This window comes from Pseudophryne corroboree, chromosome 2 (assembly GCF_028390025.1).
Source record: "Pseudophryne corroboree isolate aPseCor3 chromosome 2, aPseCor3.hap2, whole genome shotgun sequence".
In the NCBI taxonomy this organism is placed as follows: Eukaryota; Metazoa; Chordata; class Amphibia; order Anura; family Myobatrachidae; genus Pseudophryne; species Pseudophryne corroboree.
The window spans coordinates 249,566,877-249,588,802 of record NC_086445.1 but is presented as its reverse complement, the minus strand read 5'-3'; the positions used below and the strand labels follow the sequence as shown (position 1 = coordinate 249,588,802).

The 21,926-nt window shown below is 47.0% G+C and overlaps 1 protein-coding gene across 2 annotated transcripts in view; it reads left to right on the top strand.

Moving 5' to 3' along the window:
• ANKRD52 (ankyrin repeat domain 52) overlaps nt 1–21,926 on the top strand; it is a 148,692-nt gene that overhangs the window by 114,615 nt on the left and 12,151 nt on the right. For both annotated transcript variants that reach the window (XM_063952649.1, XM_063952648.1), the window contains exons 25-28: nt 3,363–3,508; nt 3,602–3,684; nt 16,131–16,213; nt 16,708–16,799. In XM_063952649.1, the coding sequence (XP_063808719.1) occupies nt 3,363–3,508; nt 3,602–3,684; nt 16,131–16,213; nt 16,708–16,799 (404 nt within the window). The remainder of the gene's footprint in view (nt 1–3,362; nt 3,509–3,601; nt 3,685–16,130; nt 16,214–16,707; nt 16,800–21,926) is intronic.

Below are 21,926 nucleotides of genomic sequence, written 5' to 3'. Positions count from 1 at the left end.
TTGGGTGCAGGCCAAACCCTTTTGTCGAAATCATAGTGTGTAAGCAAGGTATCAGTGTGCCACAGGTCCTTTGTCCTGATCTACGTAGACCTGGAGTGCATGTACAATGTCCAGAATCTGCAGAGAATCTTTCGTAGGATCTGAATCATCGTGGGGCATGGCAAGAACCATAATTTCCTGGTTAATGTGGTAACTGGAAACTACCTTTCCAGTTAGTGTTTGTGCTTAGAACTGCTCGATCGTGGTGGAGGATAAAAAAGGGAGCTCTATATGACAATTCGTTCTAAAACCCACCTTGCCTAGGAAATGGCCAATAAAAAGACTGTTTTCTATTGGATTCCAACTGCTCAAATGGAGGTACTTGAAGGGCTTGAAGCACAAGAAGCCAATCATGAGGAACGACCGGTAGCTCAAAAGGAGTTTGTATGTGAAAATCTGGTTGGCAGGAATGTTAGTAATCTTCTGAAAGAAAACAGAATGTGTCTACTCCTGCACCTTTAGGGAACTGATATGTAGACGCAAATACTGACCCCTCTGGAGGAAGTGCAGAAGTCTTGACAGCTGTAACACCGAAGGATACAGCTCCTCTTGTGCACACCGAGAATAATAGACTTTCGACACTCGGTAGTAAATTCTTGCCGATGAAGGTTTGAGAGCCTAAAGCATAGTCAAATCCTCTCGTTTTTAGGAGGGATTTTTCAACAGCCACCTGTAAAAGCGAAGCATGAGACGTCATTGGGAAAGACACCGGTAATAGACGGAATTAACCTTTCTGCCCAGCACATAATTATTGTAGTCTCCTTTATGGCTTGAGAACTTCTGGTGCCTCCCTGATGGTTTATGTAAGATACAGCCTTCGCATTATCTGATTAAACCTGGACAGCTTGAGCCTGCAGATGGTGCTGCGTCTAGACAGGACTAGTTATACAGCCCAAAACCTCAGGACATTTATGTGAATTTGATCTTCCAGAGACAACCAGCAATCATGAAAATTTTATTGAAGCGTCTGCACCTCATCCCCGTAGACTGGTGTCTGTTGTGAGTAGGGTCCAAGGGCCGACCTTGGTCTAGGTGAGGAATGAACAACCACAACCGGAGTGACAGTCTGGTATGGGAAGACAAGTGGATTATCTGCGGTCGGATCATAGAGTGGGATCTGTTCCATTTTGACGAGAGTTCCTATGTACAGAGAGTGGAACTGAGCAAACTCTAAAGTCGAAAGTTGTTTCCATTTTATCTAGGGCTTTCATGCAAAAATATACAGTCATCGGATTGAACATACAATTAACTCGTACCTTTGAGATAATATCTGCAAGAATGAACACCATCTAAGTCCAGCTCTGATCTTCCACCTGCACCATCTGCTGAGCAGGACTAAGAGAAGATTTTTCGTAATTGAGAATCCTCACATGAGACTCCAATGTGCTGATCACCAGCCCGAATGGGGTCTCCAAGGTGGGTTGAGTTTGTGCCAAGATCAAGAGGTGATCTGTGCCTCCAATATAGAGCAAAGCCATTGGTTGCTGAACTTGAAAGCTGGCCCCCATCACAGTGTCCCCCCACCTGGAAGGGAATATAGTCAGACTGCTGGTTTTTCAGTTGTTTTGGGCACAGCACGCCCGTCAGTCGAAGCCTGTCTACCCTAAGAATAGGTACACCTAGAAAAGGATACATGACCTCTAGAAAGGGACTGACATCTGGGCCTCATTTGTGGTCAAAAGGAAGCCAGCTTAGGCTTTAGCATGGCAGAGAAGTAGTCTTGGAAGCAGCATGTATTTTCTCTCGCTCTGGCCCAAGCAGAACATCCCTGTTAAAGGGCAAATGTTTTGAGGTTTTGTACGCAGCCATAGAGCTCCTCTGGCCACTATAGCCAATGTGGAAATCCTAGTGGACACCACTCCTGAATCAATGGCTGCTTCCTTTGTTTTCCACAGATTGAAAACAGATTGGATCAAGTTGTATTCCTACAAAGACGCACACTGTTCCAACGCCTTGTTAGCTCATGCTGAAGTCTGGGTTGGCTGTGTGGGCATATTTGCTGGGCAAAAAAAATATTTCAAAAAGCACTCAAGTTTTCTATCCGCCACATTTTAGAGAGGCCATATTGGTGATAGGACTGGTCATAGGCTTAGCTAAACTAGCAATTGGAGCATCCACCAGAGGGGGTATTTTCTACTTGGCTCCATCAGCTGGAAGGAGGGAGTAAAAATTACAATACACTTGGAAGACTGAAATCTCCTGTGTGACTTCTCCAACAAATTTTACAGCTGAGCCAAAGAAAAGGCATCTACCTCCTTTTTCTTATGCTTAAACAGTGAGGCTTCCTGTTCCAGAATGTCACGTCACTGTCCTTAATAAGGAGGGTGAACCTACCCATCAAAAAAATCCTGTTTTTATAAAACAATCTTGATCCCTCCTCCTGCACAGAGGATCTTTCCAGCTCTGAATCCTGATTGAAATCCTCTTCCCCAGGAGAGAATGCAGATTCTGAATCTTAAGCCCACAGAGATGAACTAGGTAATGGGCTTTTTGTGTACAGAGTACTACAGCCAGATTCAGCATCCTCTGCTAGGAGGAGACTTGTACCAAGTCCTGCACTGATTGTTACAACCCTGAAACCCAAGGAGGTCCTGCAGCAGGGGCTGGGGAATAGGATGGGGACTTTAGCCTGGCACAACCCTGGTGTAGTTTGTCTAGATCAGAATAATTGTTTTGACAATTCTAGCATAGTCCGAGATGAGGGACCCACTACTCACAGCAGACTAGGACACTAAATCTCAGCGAAACATGTCTCTCATAAACCGCCTGAGACTGGAGCAGCACCACATAGTTTGCTCTGGCACTTCTTGCATGTAAAGAATTTCTGTCCAGAAGCACCCCTCTGGAACAGCTCTGGACATGATAGGCCTATAAACCTGTGTAATAACAATAGCAGTATACACGCTAGTGTGGGAAATAACACAAGGGGAAAATTATGTGTAATAAAACTTTTATTCCAATGGAGAGAATCCGTTTAGTAATTAGCAAACAGTAAGGCCTACTTGGCAAACCAGCATATAGTTCAATCACCAATCCCACACATACACAGAAATTACTTCTGTCTATCTATATAGAAACTACAAGTAGATGCTAGAGGTACCGAAACTATAGCTCCACAAAAAAAGTGATGTATAGAGGAGGCTTTAGGAACTTTCTTGGCTGCCAGAATTGACGGCGTGTGCTGCTGGAGAAGAGCATCCCCTTGGTGGGGAAACAACTATTTTTGAAAAACTGTCTTGTTGTGCATGTTTTGGTGGTTTCTCTTCTGTTAAGTATGATTTACACTTGCTCTTTTTCTCTCCACAACCTTTACTGCTTACTAGGACTCCTCTTCATGCTGCAGCCTTTGCTGACAACATGAATGGTTTACAACTACTGCTGCAGAACCAGGCTGAGGTAGATGCCACTGACCAGTCAAGTCGGACGCCACTGATGACAGCCGCAGAGCATGGAAGAACTGCCGCAGTTGGTAAGATTAATTGTGCTTGAAGAAATCCTTCCGAATAAGATGGTATTTCTCTCCTGGCTCTGTTCTAATCGGGATTTTTCTTTTGATTTTTAGAGTTCCTACTGTTTCACATGAAAGCAGATTTAACTGTGATGGACATAAACAAGAACACTGCTCTTCACCTAGCCTGCAGCAAGGTGCCTGGATCTGCTTATTAATCAGTCTCTGAAATAAGGGTTTACCACTTTAGTGTTTTTACTGTTGAATACTGTGATAATAAATGTCAAAGATGCATTTCCTGATTACCAGTTCTATAAATAATGCTGTTACTCATCTGAGTTTCCTTGTGAAATCTGATGGCATTATCTTTTGATTTGTGTTTTGCTTGTCACAAAGTCTAATCCTCCCAAGAAATGTGGTGGTAGGGTTACGATAATCTGAATGGCGCGTAATGAATGTCCTTAGAGGTTTGAAAGGTTATAGCTGTCTGCGTTCCTTGGATGCAATTTTTCACGAAACTGAGTTTTTATTAATTTATTTATTAGACTTATTATGGTATGTTAGAGCTGTCATCTTTGGCTCAGAGGGTTGAAGACCTCTTAAAGGTTTACATTTGAAACTTAAAGCACTCTGTTCTAAAAATTTAATTATTTGTGCTCATTCAAAAGACACACAGGATTTACTTAAACAGATATAGTAATGCTTCAAATCTGTGTTTGTCCAGCGTTTTAAGGAATGAATTTCTCCTTTATCCACTAGGGGCCACTGGAGTGCAGATACAATGGGGAATATAGTAGGCAGTAACTGGGAGCTGGCACTTTAAATTTATAACCATGTGACTAGCTCCTCCCCTACTATGTTCCCCCTCCAAGCCAGTCTTATTTTAGTGCCCGAGGGAGCTGGTCACTTGGGTCTTATCTGAAGATTTTTTTTCTTTCTTTTTTCTTTCTTACACTCAGACTGGCAGCTCTGCCACTGCCAGTCTGCACCGCGGGAGCTGCCAGCGGGGTCCCATCGCAGCTGCGTGCGGCTCGGGATGGGACCCGGCTGAAGGAGACATTAGCTCTCCGGAGACTGGCCAGACACCGCACGCACGTGTCGGGGCCGCTCCGTCGGCAGAAGATCCTGGCAGCACAGCAGCGGTGAGTATGAGTGGCCGGACACCGCTGCGTGCGGCGCGTGTCGGGGCCACTCCGTCGGCAGAAGATCCTGGCGGACACCGCGGCGTGTGTCGGGGCCACTCCATCACTTCCATAGAAGCAGCAGCGGTGAGTACAAGATCCTATATGCTTTTATTACAGAGAATACAGCTGGTTGCTGGGAGAATGGCTCTGTGCTTAATATACACTATGCGCACAGACCTGGGTTCAGGACCTGCTCTGAACCAACAATTGCCACATTGCGCTCCCTTCGCTAAAAAACCCAGCAAGGGGCGCCTATGCTCTGCACGGCGGTTTTGGCAGCATTTTGCTGGCGGGGCATGCGCGCCCCCCGCACTGATGGTGCTGGAGCTTGTAAGTTTTAAATTGAGCGCCATAGCGGAGAGGGGCAAGGCTTAATCCCGCTCTGCACAGCGGATTCAGCAGCACGGCGGGGCTGGACCTTGTAAGTTTTAAATTGAGCGCTGTAGTGTGTGTGTGTGGGGGGGGGGGCGCGGAGCTTAATCCCGCTCTGCACAGCGGGCTCAGCATCACCCGCTCCCTGCTATGATTGCGCTGGAGCTGGTTGAATTTGAAATGGGCGCCATAATGCTTGGGGCGGGGCTTAATCCCGGAGGGCCTCAGCTCCCGGCTGCCCCTGCGGCCATTTCCTCAACTCTGCTGTTTGCTGTAAAAGTTAAGATAGGAATGGCTGAGACAGTGAAACCAAGTACAGACTAGTACATTTTACAGTGATCAACCATTCCCTTGCCCTGCGCTAGCGCCGTTGATTTTAAATATAGGCGCCATAGGGGGGCGGGGCTTATACCCAGTGCCCCATTGTCCAAGGGGCTAGTGACAGTTGCAGCCGGTCGCGGCTCACAACTCCACCGCAAATTACATCCAGGTACAGACCTGGGTTCTCGTCCCACATAACTCGCATCGCCACAAAAAGTTTTCCCCAGCTTTTCTCACAGGGCTTCCGAGAAACATGTATTGCACCCGTTCCTAATTTAGCAGAACTCTACATACAGGGCGGGTGTTGCCTTCCCTTTATTATTCCTTTGTTTCACTTGGTATAAATGCTGTTTGTAATTTGGGGAATGTGTGTGGCATCCGACAAATAGCCGTGGTACCTCAGTACGCTAATAGCAGGGACATCTGAACACAGAGAAGGGAAACGTGCCTGTCTCTGCACGTTATAGTGCAGGGATTACATAGGGCTACACTTCTTTAACCCGTTTTTTCTTTTTTCGTTGAACTAAGTGTAACACTCAGAATTCTCTGTTCGGTGTGGATTGTGCGGTGGAACCATCTGCTTAGCCCTCAACACAGCTGCAGGACGCTCCTGTTTGAACAGCTCGGTTTTTGCAGGTAATGTCACTGTTAACCAGAGACCCCGTCCGTCATTTCTCCTTTCCAGGTTTCTAGAAGGAGGTTGTGTAACTCCAGGTTACACAACTCTGCGCGGATGAGAGGCCTCTCGGAGGAGGCGATAGATGTCCAGAATACTGATGACGTCGGTTTTCGGTCGAGTCTGAACCTGTGTCTCAGGGTATCAAGGCGCTCTTTACAGCAGTTCGTCTGGTGCTGCAGGTAAAGGAGTCGGAACTGAACCCTTCCGGTTCCTCGGCGTTCGGCGCCACTGAAGAAATGACAGCGACTTTTCCTGTTTCGGATGAGCTGGATGTGCTCCGGTCGGCGGCCTAGAGACATCCGGATGCACAATTTCAGGTATCAAACAATGTTTGTTTTGCTATCCTTTCCCCACAGACAGCAGGAAACGATATGAGACCTCTCCAATGTATACCCCTTCGATATATCGCCGGTCCAAGAAACTGCTGGTTCCTGGTGCAACCTTGGTGAAGGAGCCATCCGAGAGAAATATGCGGCAGCAGGGGTTCTACCTTGTCCGAAGCATGTAGGTTGTGGGACAATTGTCCTCTGGGTTTCAGGATGGTTTGCATCAGGATCAACTGATTCCTTGGGCAGATCAGAGTCACGATTCTACTTTATGTTCTTTTGAGGTCTCCAAGGACGTCTGTATACTCGGAGCCTGAATTTCTGCTTGGGTTGTCTTAGCCCGACGACCTTTAGGGCTGCGACAGTGACAGGCGGATATTGAATCCTAATGGGCGGCAGTTTCATTACGGGCCTGGTCAAAAAGGATCTTCCTGCCTGGATATCTCAGGCCATTGGGGGTAGGTCCACTTTTCTTTCCCCTACTGTTGCTCCAGCTCCAAGACGGTCCTATGCCGGTCTTTCCTTTAGATCTTTCCGTGCCCTTTCCAGGTTTAGAGTCCATGACAGGGGCGATATCTCTGTTACCAAGGGATCTCAAAGTAAGAGGCCGAGCCAGAGGTTCAGCATCCTCGAACCAGTCTGATGGTAGGTCCTCCAACACATCCACCGCAGGTCAGACCTCCCTCCCACCTTGGAGATCCCAGGGTGGGCGCATGTCTGTGGTTTTTCTGGGAGGCCTGGGTATGCTTGGTTTAGGTTTCTCATCACGGGCGGTTACATACTCTATTTTGGAGTCCAACCGCCTCATAGGTCCCTCACCACAGGTCTGCCGGTTTACAACGACAGGAGAGTTGTACTGCAGGTGGCGTTCCAGATTCTTCTTACCTTAAGGGTGCTGATCCCTGTTTCTGCACATCATTGGAATCGGGGCATTTTCTCAGGCCTTTGTTTTTTCCAGTGCCGAAGCCAGATGGCTCGGCCAGGCCCATTCTGAACTTAGAATTCTGTCAGTCTGTGATTTTGTGAGTTTGAAGAAAAAAGGGGTTTTAGGCGTCCTTAGTCATCAGGGATGCCTGTTTACTGGTTTCCATTGGGCTTCTTCATCTGGCTTTTCCGATTCGTAGTACAGGATACTCATATCCACTGTCAGACCTTTCCGTTCGGTCTCTCTTCCGCTCCCACCGTGTTCATGAAGGTCACAGGATGGCCCTACTTCAAAGGTAGGGAGTGACGTTTGTTCCCTAACTGGACAATCCACTGCTGGAAACCCACTCTGCAGGTTAGGTTGCTTTTGAATATCCGGAGGATCCAGGATCTTCTGATTCGACATGGATCCCATTTATGCTCCTTGTACTGTTTCTGTGTTTAGGGATGGTTCTCAACTCGGTCCGTCAGAGGATTTTTCCTTCCTCAGGACCAGTTCCTCTCTCTCTCTCTTCAGCCAAGTTGCGGCGCTGAGAGGTCACCTACATTCTCCTCTGAGCAGAGGATGACAATCTTCATTCCAGGTCAAGCCGCCAGGTCAGGCACCTGAGTGAGTGGACATTCCCCGGAGTTTTGTCAGCTGGTCCGCTGTTGGCGGAGAACTCGGATCGACCTCATGGCGTTCCGACTAACTCTTCAACCCTTTACTACTCTCAGACGTGCGCTCTGGTGGCAGTAGCCGAGGATGCCCTCACGGCTCCTTGGAGCTTCGGCTTAGTCTCTTTCCTCCTCTTCTGTTTCTACCTCACTTTCTGCAAGACATAACGGGAGAATGAGCGCTAGTCCTCCCGGTGACTCCAGTTTGGCTGCGCATGACTTGAAAATCCACCCTGCACCTGTTGTCAGTAAAGGAGCCTTGGCTCCTACCATCTGCTGGAATGTCTACTTCAACAGGGTCCTTTTTCTTTGTTCGGTCTTACACAGGTTTCGTTTAATGGCGTTGCTGTTCACGAGACCTTCTCAGAAGTGAGGAGTTCCCTAGTTCGGTTATACCTACTGGGCCCTGGTTTTGGAAGTCTGTTACCTCGTCTCGCTTTTGCCACTTTTGGAAACTTTATGTGGTCTGGTGTGGATGACGAGTGTTTTTTCCCTTCGTTTTTCCTTTAATCTACTTCTTTCGTTTCTCCGGGTGGTGCGCTTGGCTGCGCTTCAACTAGGTTGACCTGAATTTCAGGTCTCTGCTCTTTTTTGTTTTTCTTCCAAAGGAAATTTGCCTGGCTGCCAGAAGTTCGGGCTCTCTTACAGGGAGTACTCTACCGGCAACCCCCCTTTCGAATAAAGTTACGGCTGAGCTTCATACTCAGCTGTCGTTTCTTCCAGGGGTGATGTCCGCTTTTCATATAACTCTGACACTTGTGTTTTCAGCCCTTTTTGGATGTTGTCAGGGCTCGTCGACTCTCTCTCTACAGAGGTCTTCGGCTTTTCTACAACTTGATTTCTTCTTTGTTCTGTATGATGCTCCCGTCCTAAATGGCCGGGGTCCCAGCAGATGTTGGGCTGTTGGATACGTCTGACTATCAGACAGTTTTATTTGGCGGTTGCTCGAGAGCCTCCGTTTTCCATTTCGGCGCGCTCTGGGGGACCTTCGGGGGTGGCTACCCACGGGGTTTCCATGAAGGCTTTATGTTGCGATGACGCTAAGTCGGGACATCATAGGTTTATCACGTTTTACGGAAATGACATTTTTGCGGCCTCTGTGTCACAGGTTGGCCGAGCGGTTTTGCAGGACTCTCAGCGCTCTCCCTCCCGTCTTGGGAGCTCTGTATCTGCATTGTATCTGCACTTCAGTGGTCCCTAGTGGATGAAGGAGTAATCAGGATTTTGGTACTTGCCGATAAATCCCTTTCTCCGATTCCACAGGGGCCACTGGATGCCCACCCAGCGCTGTTTCCTCCTTCTACACTTAACGCAGTCACACAGTGACATGCAACCCGATTTTGTTCCTATTACCCTCTCACTATGTTTCCAGGTTTCCTGGGTATTATCTTGTTTTAGTTGGCTTAGCGAACCTCCTCTACTTTGACGTTGGTCTTTTCCAGCTCTCCTCGGGCACAGTTTTAACTAGACTGGCTTGGAGGGAGAACATAGTAGGGGAGGAGCTAGTCACATGGTTATAAATTTAAAGTGCCAGCTCCCAGTTACTGCCTACTATATTCCCCATTGTATCTGCACTCCAGTGGCCCCTGTGGAATCGGAGAAAGGGAATTATCGGTAAGTACCAAAACCCTGATCCTTGTTCAGATTTTACTGGTTTCATGGTGGTGCTGGTAATGCTGCTTTCTCTTTACTGTAGTTCCTTTATCTTCTCCCATAATTCTCCATTCATTCTTAAGTGATGGCATACAGTAGCTTGGCAGTGGGGCCTAGTGACATTGGATGTGGCTGTCAATTAAGAGCATTAGGTGGTTCACAAAGGACTGAATACTATGAGAAAGAAGCAGGAAGGGTTCACAACTATATGAGAGTGCACATCTATTACACAGGGAGACTGAGACTATACATTTCCCTGTGATGAACAAATAGGTGGTTTCACATTTTGGGATCTTGTAATGCAAATATTCTATTTAGGTATTATTGAAGACTGGGGAAATGCATATTTTAACTGCTGTTTTAGGTACCAGAGTGATTGTCATTATCTTGGCTTTCTTGTATGATATAAATTACCCATTCTGCCACAACAATATGGGGGGACACTACCAAACCTTTGAGAGAGAGAAAGTACTGGCCAAATCAGCTTCTAATTGACATTTTACAGGCTGTGTTTTGAAAAATGACAGTAGCTGGTTGGTACTTCATCTCTCTCCAAGGTTTGATACATCTCGCCCTGTGTAGTTTTATATTTAACGTGTAGTCTCAAGGTTTTCAGGTTTTCTACATGTAAATACATTGTGCTCCGTTTACACTTTTTTGCATTTCACTGTAATCATAAAATCATTGATACCCTACAAGATGTGTTCCTCTCTTTATAGAAGTTATAATTTATTTTTCATCCACTAGGGGTCACTGGAGTACTCTTGGGATATGGATGAGGCGTTAGCAGGGATAGGCACATTTAAATTAGTAACCCTCCACCCCCTCCATACTCCCAAAGGTTCCCCAGTGGTTTTTTTTGCCTCAACCAGGGAAGGCACACGTGGAGGGGTTCTCCACGCTTTACTTCTATTTTTCTACAAGATTTTAAACATATTTTTTTTACACTACATCCCTTCCCAGCTTATTAAGAAGCTTGGGTCCGGGATTGTGGAGGCTGCAGACTGCAGCATTGGCTTGTCGGCGCTCAGGAGAGGAGCACCGCCATAGACCAAAATCAGATGTAGCTGATTTTGGTCTGAGGCTGCAAAATGGAGCTGGACAGAGAAGAGAGGCCCCATCATAGCCTCCTATGGACACAGGTAATGAGCGGTCAGCCAGCTCACACTGCCGCCACTCCCTTGCTGTGACATTGCTGAGGGAATCAGGGCGGTCAGCTCATGCTGCCGCTGCGCTGTGTCGGGACTTTGTTTTATTTAACTATGTGCGCCCAGCCAAGCTGCTGCCGCTAGGCGCCCGTCACCACTCCCCGCCTCCCTCCCGAGGTTTAGCTTCCGCTAACCGCTAGCAGAGTACACTGCCGCTGGCAGCTTCCCCTCATACACCCGACGCTCCCCACCTCCTTTCCCTCGGTTAGCTTCCGCTAACAGAAGGTTCCTGCTGCCGCGGCTTTCCTGATGGTGGCTTCCCTTCGCTATTGGGGGGAGACCGCGGGGAAGGGGGGGGGGGTTCCCTGCACGCAGCACCGCTGCTCAGGGACCTAACACTGCATCAGCTTTGTTAGAAGGATGTACCTGCTAGCAGACTATTAAGTCAGAAGTCTGCTATAGGGGATCTATTGTATATAAGGAATAGATGCCTTAATTATAACAGATGTTGATTAATCATAAGCATGACTATATATATATATATATATATAGTGTAGGTAACAATGAGCGGCACTCAGCAGACTTGAAGTAACGAAAATGCAGTTAGTTTAATCCGACATGTTTCGGGGACAACCCCGTCCTCAGGGCCTAACCTGGTTAGGCCCTGAGGACGGGGTTGTCCCCGAAACATGTCGGATTAAACTAACTGCATTTTCGTTACTTCAAGTCTGCTGAGTGCCGCTCATTGTTACCTACACTGCATATTGGGAGATAGTATTCATCTCACCTGGGAGGGCACCGCAGCCATTTACCTGCAAGAGCAGGGAGTGCCGGGACAAACAGTTTGGTTATATATATATATATATATATATATATACTTTTATTATCATGTTAATGTGTATACATATCACAAGCTGAAACACATGGCTGGACACCATTTTTACACGACTTCCTGGTTCTTCTTGCAGGAAGTTTGGTGCCGGTACTACAACAGTCAGCCACTGGAGGAGCAGGGGTGTCGGTAGGAATTCAGTAAAGCACATATTTAACTGATTTTAGTGTGTCCCAACGTGCACTGCACTTCTGGCTTATACACACTTTAGTTAAATTTAGTTAAATAGTCGTGGGTCTTGTCTTTCTGTGTACGTAATGAGTAAAGCTATTGCACAAATACTAACCTTTACCCTGATCCTCCTTGGGCGATGATAGCAGGTGTGATGACTGGCTTACAATCAGAGTTGGCTGCTGCGCGTTAGGAGTGTGAGACGGCTAGCTCTGAGGCTGTTGATACAGTCTGAGCTGCCAGAGTGGGCTCAGGAGATGTCAAGGACTTTGCAGGGTTTAAAATAGTCCAGGTCTAGTGTAAATCCAAAAAGTAGTCCTCGTTCGTCTCATAACTTACCGGTGTCAGCTGTGTTGCATTCTGACGAATCCATGCCAGACCTGTTATCTCAGGAGGAACATGAGGAAAGTGAATTGGGCCAGGAGTCAGCTAGTGAGGTTACTGATAGCCCGGCCATTGATAATCTCATCAGGGCAGTACGTCGGGTTTTTAATTTTACTGAGACTGAAGAACCTCTTTCTAATGATGTTTTATTTGCAAAAAAACAGAGAGCACCTGTGTGTTTTCCTTATTCAGATTATATTACTAAGCAGTTATGGAAGCATGGAAGAATCTGGATAAACTTTTTTTCTATGCCCAGACGGTTTCTGTCTAACTACCCGTTCCCAGAGTCTGACTACGAAATGAGAAACTCTACCAATGGTGGACTCCTCGGTGTCGAAACTTTCCAAGAAGTTAACCATTCCAGTCCCAGCTGCTACGACGCTTAAAGACCCATCAGAGCATAAGCTGGAAGCTATGCTAAAGTCAATGTATACGTTAGTAGGAGTGTTGCTTAGACCTGCTTTAGTCAGAGTTTGGGTTTACAAGTTTGTAGTTGCAGGGGGCAGCACAGCTCAAGTTGGGCCTACAACATGATCTCCCCTTAGACCAATTTATACTTGTTGCTGATCACATCTGTTAATCTGCTGAGTATTTAGGTATGGCTTCTATGGACATTGGGCAAGTTAGTTCTCGACTTTCGGCTTTTCTAGTTGCGGACCGACGGGCGCTTTGGCTTCGTTCTTGGCAGGCGGAGGCATAGTCAAAACAAGGAATACAAGCGTTGCCTTACACTGGCAATATGTTGCTTGGTCCTGACTTGGACAAATAGATTTCTCAGGCCACTGGGGGAAAGTATCTTTTCCTGCCATTGCCCACGCCAGTTCGAAAACTGAAATATGCTGGACCAGTGTTCAAATCCTTTAGAACTCAGTCCTTTCGGGGCTGTGCATGAGGAACAACCATACAGAGTAGACGTGGTAGAGAACATGGTTTTCAACAAACCACTAACAGTCGTCAGGACACAAAGGCCGCTGACAAGCCAGTGGCTTGATTGGCTTCCAGCCCATCTCGGATCTTCAGTTGTGAGAGCAAGCCTTCAGACGTTTCACTTGGTGTGGTTTCAGACATCCACAGAGCCACAATTTTGTGTTTAAAGGTTACAAAATGGAGTTCAATTGTCTACCACCAATGCGATTTTTCAATACAGGCCTGCCTGGGGAGCAGTGGTCCTAGATTGTCAGCTTCAGGGTCTTTGGTCAGAGAAAGATTACGGTCAACAAATGTCCTGGAATGTCAATTTACAATGTGTTGCAGCAGGCAGTGCACATGCCCCAGTCTGACTGTCCAGGTTCAGTCAGACAACGCAACGGCAGGCGCATACATCAACAAACAAGGAGGAACGCAAAGTCGCATGGCCATGTGAGAGGTTGCTCGAATCCTGAATTGGGTCAAGCATCACCAGGTGATATTGTCGGCAGTGTTCATTCCAGGAGTGGACAACTTGGAGGCAGATTATCTCAACCGTCAGTATTTTCATCCAGGAGAATGGGCGTTAAATCCAGAAGTGTTCCAGATGTTGGTCCAGCGGTGGGGTTACCCACAGGTGGATCTAATAGCATCACGTGAAAATCATCAAACACCCTAATATGTGTCCAGAACAAGAGATCCAAAGGCAGTGGATGCTCTCACAATCGCGTGGCCGTACAGCCTTGTGTATCGGTTTCCACTGCTTCCTCGGTTGCTAAAGCGGATCAAACGAGAGTCCATGACAGTCATACTAGTGGCGCCTCATTGGCCTCGGAGAGCGTGGTTCTCGGATCTCCACGGTCTACTCGCAGACAATCCGTGGCCACTCCCGCTACGTCCAGACCTGCTACTACAGAGTCCGTTCCTTTATCCCGATTTAGCGCGGCTGCGTTTCACGGGGTGGCTGGTGAAATCGCTCTCTTAAGACGAGAGGGCATTCCAGAGTCAGTTATACCAACCATGTTACAACAGCTCATTATCACAAGATTTGGCAAGCTTATATAGGGTGGTGTGAAGCGCTGAAGTTTCCGACATCTTCTTTTCACATCTGCTATTTTTACAGGCGGGGTTAGATTGAGGACTACGTTTATCTACACTAAAGGTGCAGGACTCTGCCTTGTCAATTTTCTTTCAAAGGCGTTTGGCCCTTTTGCGAACAGTTCACACTTTCCTGCAAGGTGTCCTCAGAGTTCAACCTCCATTTATACCACCTACAGCGCCATGGGACTTGAATCTGGTTTTAGGTTTTTTTTACAGACTTCAATTTTTGAACCCTTAGAACATGTAAATGTTAAGTTTCTAACTTGGAAAACAGTTTTTCTCCTAGCCTTAGCTTCAGCAAGGCGTGTTTCAGATGTGGGTGCCTTGTCATGCAAGCCACCAAATCTGGCGTTTCACGATGATAGAGCGGAACTTCGGATGAATCCCGCTTTTCTACCAAAGGTGGTATCATCTTTTCACTTCAATCAGCCAATCGTAGTTCCTGTTTTATTAGGAGGTGCAGGAACTCCAGCTAATTTGGATGTAGTATGCGCGCTCCGCGTTTATGTAGTCCGAACATCTACAGTACATAAAACGGATACATTGTTATCTTGACGCATTATAGAGAGGTTGGCCAGCTTCCAAGCAGACCTTGGCCAGATGGATTAAGCTGACCATACTTCAGGCTTAACTTCATGCTAGTCTACAACAGCCTGCATTAGTTTCAGCGCATTACACGCGTTCTGTGGGAACGTCATGGGCAGCAAGTCGTGGAGTTTCTACGACGCAACTTTTGCTGTGCGGCTACATGGTCATCAGTGCACACGTTTGTGCGCTATTACAAGTTTGATACGTTTGCGGCATCAGCAGCTAGCTATGACCGTCTAGTGTTACAGGTGCCAAACAGCTCTCCCGCTCAAGGGGGAAACTTTGGTACGTCCCAAGAGTACTCCAGTGACCCCGAATGGATGAAAAAGAAAAGAGGATTTTGGTACTTGCCAGGTAAATCCTTTTCTTTGAATCCATAGGGATCACTGGACGCCCACCCAGAGCAGTTTCACCTGGCTTGTGGTAAGTTCAGTAGATCTTAAGGTAAGACATTCTCACCGACTTGTTCAAATGTTCAGGTGATTGTAATCTATTGTGTCAACTTTCTAGTTGTCCGCTATGTTATGTGTCAACTTTATTGTTGTCCTTTATGTTACAATGCTATATGTAATTCTCCATTGTTCATCCTCTCTATCGCTCCTGTTCAGCTCAGTAAAAAACACTGAGGTACCATTTGGAGTATGGAGGGGGTGGAGGGTTACTAATTTAAATATTTAAATGTGCCTATCCCTGCTAACGCCCTGTCCATATCCAAAGAGTACTCCAGTGACCCCTATGGATTCAAAGAAAAGGATTTAAGTGGTAAGTACCAAAATCCTCTTTTTTTGGATGGCATTGCTGGCTTGTGCATTCTTTGTCTACATAAGGGATTAGATGTTTTATAAGGGATTAGATGTTTTAGATGGTTAGCAATAAGTGAATATTGACAATTTGGGATTTTACATCCCCCTTTTACCATCTCTATGGGACAAAAAAAGAACCTATTGTGTAACACCAAAATGACAATGTAGTACTATAGTAAAGTAGATCCTTCCCCCCTCCCCCCCTCTTTTCCATGAAATGGTCAGTAAAAGTCCTTTATAGCAATAAGAACATTGTTTCTCTGCATTTTTGTCCCCAAGTCCTCTGTTGTTGTCACTATTTGACTTGGTGGTCATGCCACCATTCAACTAACTAGTAGCCAGGTTGTGGTAACAAATTGGTGAATGGTTTTAGGACTTAACAATTACCTTAGGCAAGAGAATAAAAGCACATTTCCTTCAGAAAACCGTTGGGTTGTGTGGTTGGCGTTTTTTTTATTTATTTTTTAGTATTTAATTTTAGAAGGCCTGTTTGGTACATCTGTTCAGCAACCTTCATCTGGTTATTCTTTCCAGGGTCATGAGAAGTGTGCCTTGCTGCTTCTAGGGGAGACCCAGGATACTGGCCTTATCAATGCAACAAACAGCATGCTGCAAATGTGAGTGAAGTTACTATAAGCACTCTATTCCCTTCTTTTAGTTTTTCTACCTGGTTATGTAAAATATAGCAATGAGTGCATTATACATCTGTTCTCACCTTGGTAGCTGGTAACTGCCCAGTGCCAAGCGTTGGGATTACTTTCTAATTTGGCTATGCCAGAGTATCATCTGACGGCATACACAGGCTGAAAACAGTTCTCTTTTGACCACATTACGTTTCATGAGTTCTCTGTGTGGGACACTGGTTCCTAGTGAGCTGGGCTGTAATCTTTGACTGTTGACTAAACCAGAAAATAGCTGCCAGACAATACAGTAGATGCTCTTTAATGCATGATTTTGTTATCAAACTTTGTTGATTCACCTCTAATTTGCCATTGGTGACTATGTAAATTACAGCTACCTATAATTCTATAGTAGTGACTGCAAATTGGATGATACTGTTGGATAATAAATGAGTACAGTATTTTCCTAAATGTTGTTGTTTTCCTGTTAGGCCGCTCCATATTGCTGCCCGAAATGGGCTTGCATCCGTCGTCCAAGCTTTGCTTACAAGAGGAGCTACTGTTTTGGCTGTGGATGAGGAAGGTGAGACTTGTACTCCCCTATCCTGTAGAATAGGGGCTAAATTACATTCATGTACAGTGGCCCTCAATGGTTATTGAATGACGTAAATGATCAGTTACTCTTAAGAATTTTTAATACCACCATGTCCCTCACCTCCCCTAGTCCTGCTGATTTTCTCAGAACTTTACCCCTACTATCAGAACACTTATACTGGAATGCAGTGTTTGAATAGATACTAACCTATACATGCATAAGTTCCTTTTCAGCACTTTTTGATAGTGGTGGATCCTATGTGTAAATGATGCCAAGGAGTCATATGTGGGGCAGCTCCAGACCAGCCAGGTACCAGACCTTAGGCGTGACAATAAGATAATTTCTCCCCTCTTCTTTGTAGAGGACAGGATTGGTTTACCCAATCCTGTGATGATGGTTTTTGTGCAACAGGTGAGGTGGAGATCCAGCAACCAGTATGGTTGAACGTGCCTGGGTGAGGTGTTTATCTCAGTCCATGCCGTGCTTTTGTAGATGTTCTCACTTCCCTACGACTGAAAAGGGTTTCCTTTCTCTTCCACCCCTCTGAGAACATTGGGCACTGATCTCTCCCTACCTGTTGCTCATGTTAGGCCCTTGGGCTTTGCTGATATGTCACCAGATGAGTCAGTTTACCAATGAGCCAGTCAGACTCCTGCTTCACTTTAGTTCTGGGAGATATAATTCTGAGGAATTCTCTCAGGTGGTGGGTGAGGTGGCTGAAGGTTCAGACATGGAGGTTGTCTCAGGATTTTTTTGACAAAAAGTAAATAAAAATTCTGTAGCAGAGAGAGTATTATTGCCATCCATCCGGCACTTCCTAAATCTTCAGGAAGACGAAGGATATACTGACAATTTTATAGCTAATAGGGGAATAAAGGTTTCTTCCCCTTCATATGGGTGACCTATTTTGTAAAGCGAGGACCAAGCCTGATGATAAATGCATGTCTCGTATAGGTAGCACACTTTCCCTGCAAGGATCTGGAAAAATTGTAGTTGCTGCCTAGGGTGGATGGTTCTCATATTGCATCTATAGCAGACCACCATCATTCTGAGTCTGAATGCTGAAACCCAGTGGGATAACACAAATCGTATGGTTGAGGCAACCATTAAGCACTGATGGAGACTTTACAGGCATAGAGGTCCACTTTAGAGGGGTGCTGTCTTTGGATGAGCATATCTGGGAAACTAATCCTTAACTTAAATTCATAGCTCTGGATACTAAGTCCAGGTGGTCTAAGATTCAGCCGCCATTAGCCTGACACACCCTGTGTACTGGAATGGGGTCTGGCGCAATGTGTACCAGCACCAGCTCTCATGGACACCTATCAGTGCATGTTTTCAAGATCTCCTAGTTGGGGCACAGGTGTGTTTAAAATATCCACAGAGTTGCAAAACATGCAATGTTGGGAGACACTGCTCTGAAGGACTTCCTGTGTTTTCTCTAACGTCCATGAGGATGCTGGGACTCCGTAAGGACCATGGGGAATAGACTGGCTCCGCAGGAGATAGGGCACTTTAAGAAAGCTTTGGACTCTGGGTGTGCACTGGCTCCTCCCTCTATGCCCCTCCTCCAGACCTCAGTTTTACACTGTGCCCAGAGCAGGATGGGTGCACTACAGAGAGCTCTCCCGAGTTCTCTGCCTAAAAGCATTTTTGTTTGGATTTTTTTCTCTACTTTTTCACAGGGAGCACTGCTGGCAACAGGCTCCCTGCATCGAGGGACTGAGGAGAGAGGAGCAGACCTTCTTGTCTAAGATAGGCTCTGCTTCCTCGGCTACTGGACACTATTGGCTCCAGAGGGGGTGAACGCAGGTTCTTACTGGGCGTCCACCCCCGGAGCCGCGCCGCCGTTCTCCTCACAGAGCTAGAAGAACAGAAGACAGAAGTCGTCAGGCGGCAGAAGCCTTCAGCTTCACGGAGGTAACGCACAGCACTGCAGCTGTGCATCATTGCTCCCATACACCTCACACACTCCGGTCACTGTAAGGGGGGGGGGGGGCGCCCTGGGCAGCAATATAAACACCTCTTATGGCAAAAGACAATATACATGTACAGATGGGCACTGTACATGTATATAAAAGAGCCCCCGCCATATTTTTGTAAGTTTGAGAGGGACAGAAGCCCGCCGCCGAGGGGGCGGGGCTTCTCCCTCAGCACTCACCAGCGCCATTTTCTCTCCACAGCACTGCTGAGAGGAAGCTCCCCGGACTCTCCCCTGCTTACACACGGTGAAGGGGTGTTTAAAAGAGGGGAGGGGGGAGGGGGGGCACATAATTGGTGGATAATATATTTTACAGCGCTGCTGGGGAAAAATATTTTGTGTTGGTCTCCGGGATCATTGCGCTGGGGTGTGTGCTGGCATACTCTCTCTCTGTCTCTCCAAAGGGCCTTGACAGGGATACTGTCTTCAGAAAGGGGTTCCCTGTGTGTGTGAAGTGTCGGTACGCGTGTGTCGACATGTTTGACGAGGAAAGCTCGCTTAATGTGGAGGGGGAGTGCTTGAATGTCATGTCGCCGTCGGCAACGCCGACACCGGAATGGGTGGATATGCTGAATGTCTTGAATGCAAATGTTAATCTATTGCATAAAAGGTTAAACAAGGCAGAAGCTAGGGATCAGTCAGGTAGCCAGTCCATGCCTGTCCCTGTGGCGCCAGGCCCTTCGGGGTCTCAGAAGCGCACCATATCCCAGATCGATGACACAGATACCGACACAGATACTGACTCTAGTGTCGACTATGAAGATGCAAAATTACAGCCGAAGGTGGCAAAAGGTATTCGGTACATGATTATTGCCATTAAAGAGGTTTTGCATATTACTGAAGAACCCCCGGTCCCTGACACGAGGGTACACATGTATAAAGGGAAAAAGCCTGAAGTCACCTTTCCATCCTCATTTGAACTAAGTGAATTGTGCGAAAAGGCTTGGGAATCTCTGGATAGGAGACCACAAGTTCCCAAAAGGATTCTTATGGCGTATCCTTTTCCACAAACTGATAGGATACGCTGGGAATCTTCGCCTAAAGTAGACAAGGCGCTGACACGCTTGTTCAAAAAGGTGGCACTGCCTTCTCAGGATACGGCTTCCTTCAACGAACCTGCTGACCGCAGGCAGGAAATTACCTTGAAACACATTTACACTCATTCAGGTACTATTGTTAGACCGGCTATGGCGTCAGCCTGGGTTTGTAGTGCGGTTGTGGCATGGGCAGATTCCTTATCTACGGAGATTGACACCTTAGATAGGGATGCTATTCAAATGACCATAGAGTATATCAGAGATGCTGCCTTGTATATGAAAGATGCTCAGAGAGACATTTGTTTATTAAGCTCCAGAATAAATGCTATGTCTATTTCTGCTAGGCGGCTCTTGTGGACCCGACAGTGGACGGGAGATGCCGATTCAAAGCGGCATATGGAGTCCTTGCCTTACAAAGGGGAGGAGTTGTTTGGAGACGGCCTCTCGGACCTTGTCTCTACGGCTGGTAAGTCGAATTTCTTACCTTATGTCCCCCCGCAGCATACAAAAAAGGCACCTCATTATCAAATGCAGTCCTTTCGTTCCAATAAAAACAAAAAGGTACGGGGATCGTCCTTTGTTGCCAGAGGGAAAGGTAGGGGAAAGAAGCTGCACACAGCTAGTTCCCAAGAGCAAAAGTCCTCCCCTGCCTCTGCAAAGTACACCGCATGACGCTGGGGCTTCCCGGGGGGAGGCAGATCTAGTGGGGGCTCGTCTTCGGTTTTTCAGCCACGTCTGAGTTCACTCGCAGGTGGATTCCTGGACATTAGAGATTGTTTCTCAGGGATACAGGCTGGAATTCGAAGACTTGCCTCCTCGACGGCTTTTCAAATCGGCTCTGCCGGCTTCCCCGTCAGAGAGGGAGCTAGTGTTGGCGGCAATCCAAAAATTGTATATTCAACAGGTGATTGTCACAGTTCCTCATCTCCAGCAAGGAGAGGGATATTACTCGACCCTGTCTGTGGTTCCGAAACCGGACGGTTCGGTCAGACCCATTTTAAACCTAAAATCTCTGAACCTGTATTTGAGGAGGTTCAAGTTCAAGATGGAATCACTCAGGGCGGTCATGGTCAGCCTGGAGGGTGGGGGGGGGGGATTGGATGCTGTCCCTGGACATAAAGGATGCATACCTTCATGTTCCGATATTCCCCCCTCATCAGGCGTTCCTGATATTTGCAGTGCAGGACTGTCACTACCAATTTCAGACGTTGCCGTTTGGGCTTTCCACGGCCCCGAGGATTTTCACCAAGGTAATGGCGGAAATAATGGTGCTCCTGCGCAGGCAGGGGGTCACAATTATCCCATACTTGGACGATCTCCTCATAAAGGCGAGATCTCGGGAGAAGTTGCTGGACAGCGTGTCTCTGTCCATGAAGACGTTGCAGATACACGGCTGGATACTCAATATACCGAAGTCCCAGCTAGTCCCTACAACGTGTCTGACCTTTTTGGGCCTGATTCTAGACACAGACCAGAAAAAGGTTTTTCTTCCGATCAAATCGGTTCAGGAGCTCATAGCCATGGTCAGGAACCTATTAAAACCAAAAAAGGTTTCAGTGCATCATTGCACGCGGGTCCTGGGGAAGATGGTGGCTTCATACGAGGCCATCCCTTTCGGCAGGTTCCATGCGAGGACCTTTCAATGGGACCTCTTGGACAAGTGGTCCGGGTCCCATTTATGAATGCATCAAAGGATCACCCTGTCTCCCAGGACCAGGGTATCTCTCCTATGGTGGCTGAACAGTGCTCACCTGCTAGAGGGTCGCAGGTTCGGCATTCAGGACTGGGTCCTGGTGACCACGGACGCAAGCCTCCGAGGCTGGGGAGCAGTAACACTGGGAAGAAATTTCCAAGGTCTCTGGTCAAACCTAGAGACTTGTCTCCACATCAACGTCCTGGAGTTGAGGGCCATATACAACGCCCTGTGTCAAGCGAAGGAATTGCTTCGGAGAAAACCGGTTCTGATTCTGTCGGACAACGTCACGGCAGTGCTCATATAAACCGGCAAGGTGGAACAAGGAGCAGAGTGGCCATGGCAGAAGCAACCAGGATTCTACGCTGGGCGGAAGGCCATGTAAGCGCACGATCAGCAGTGTT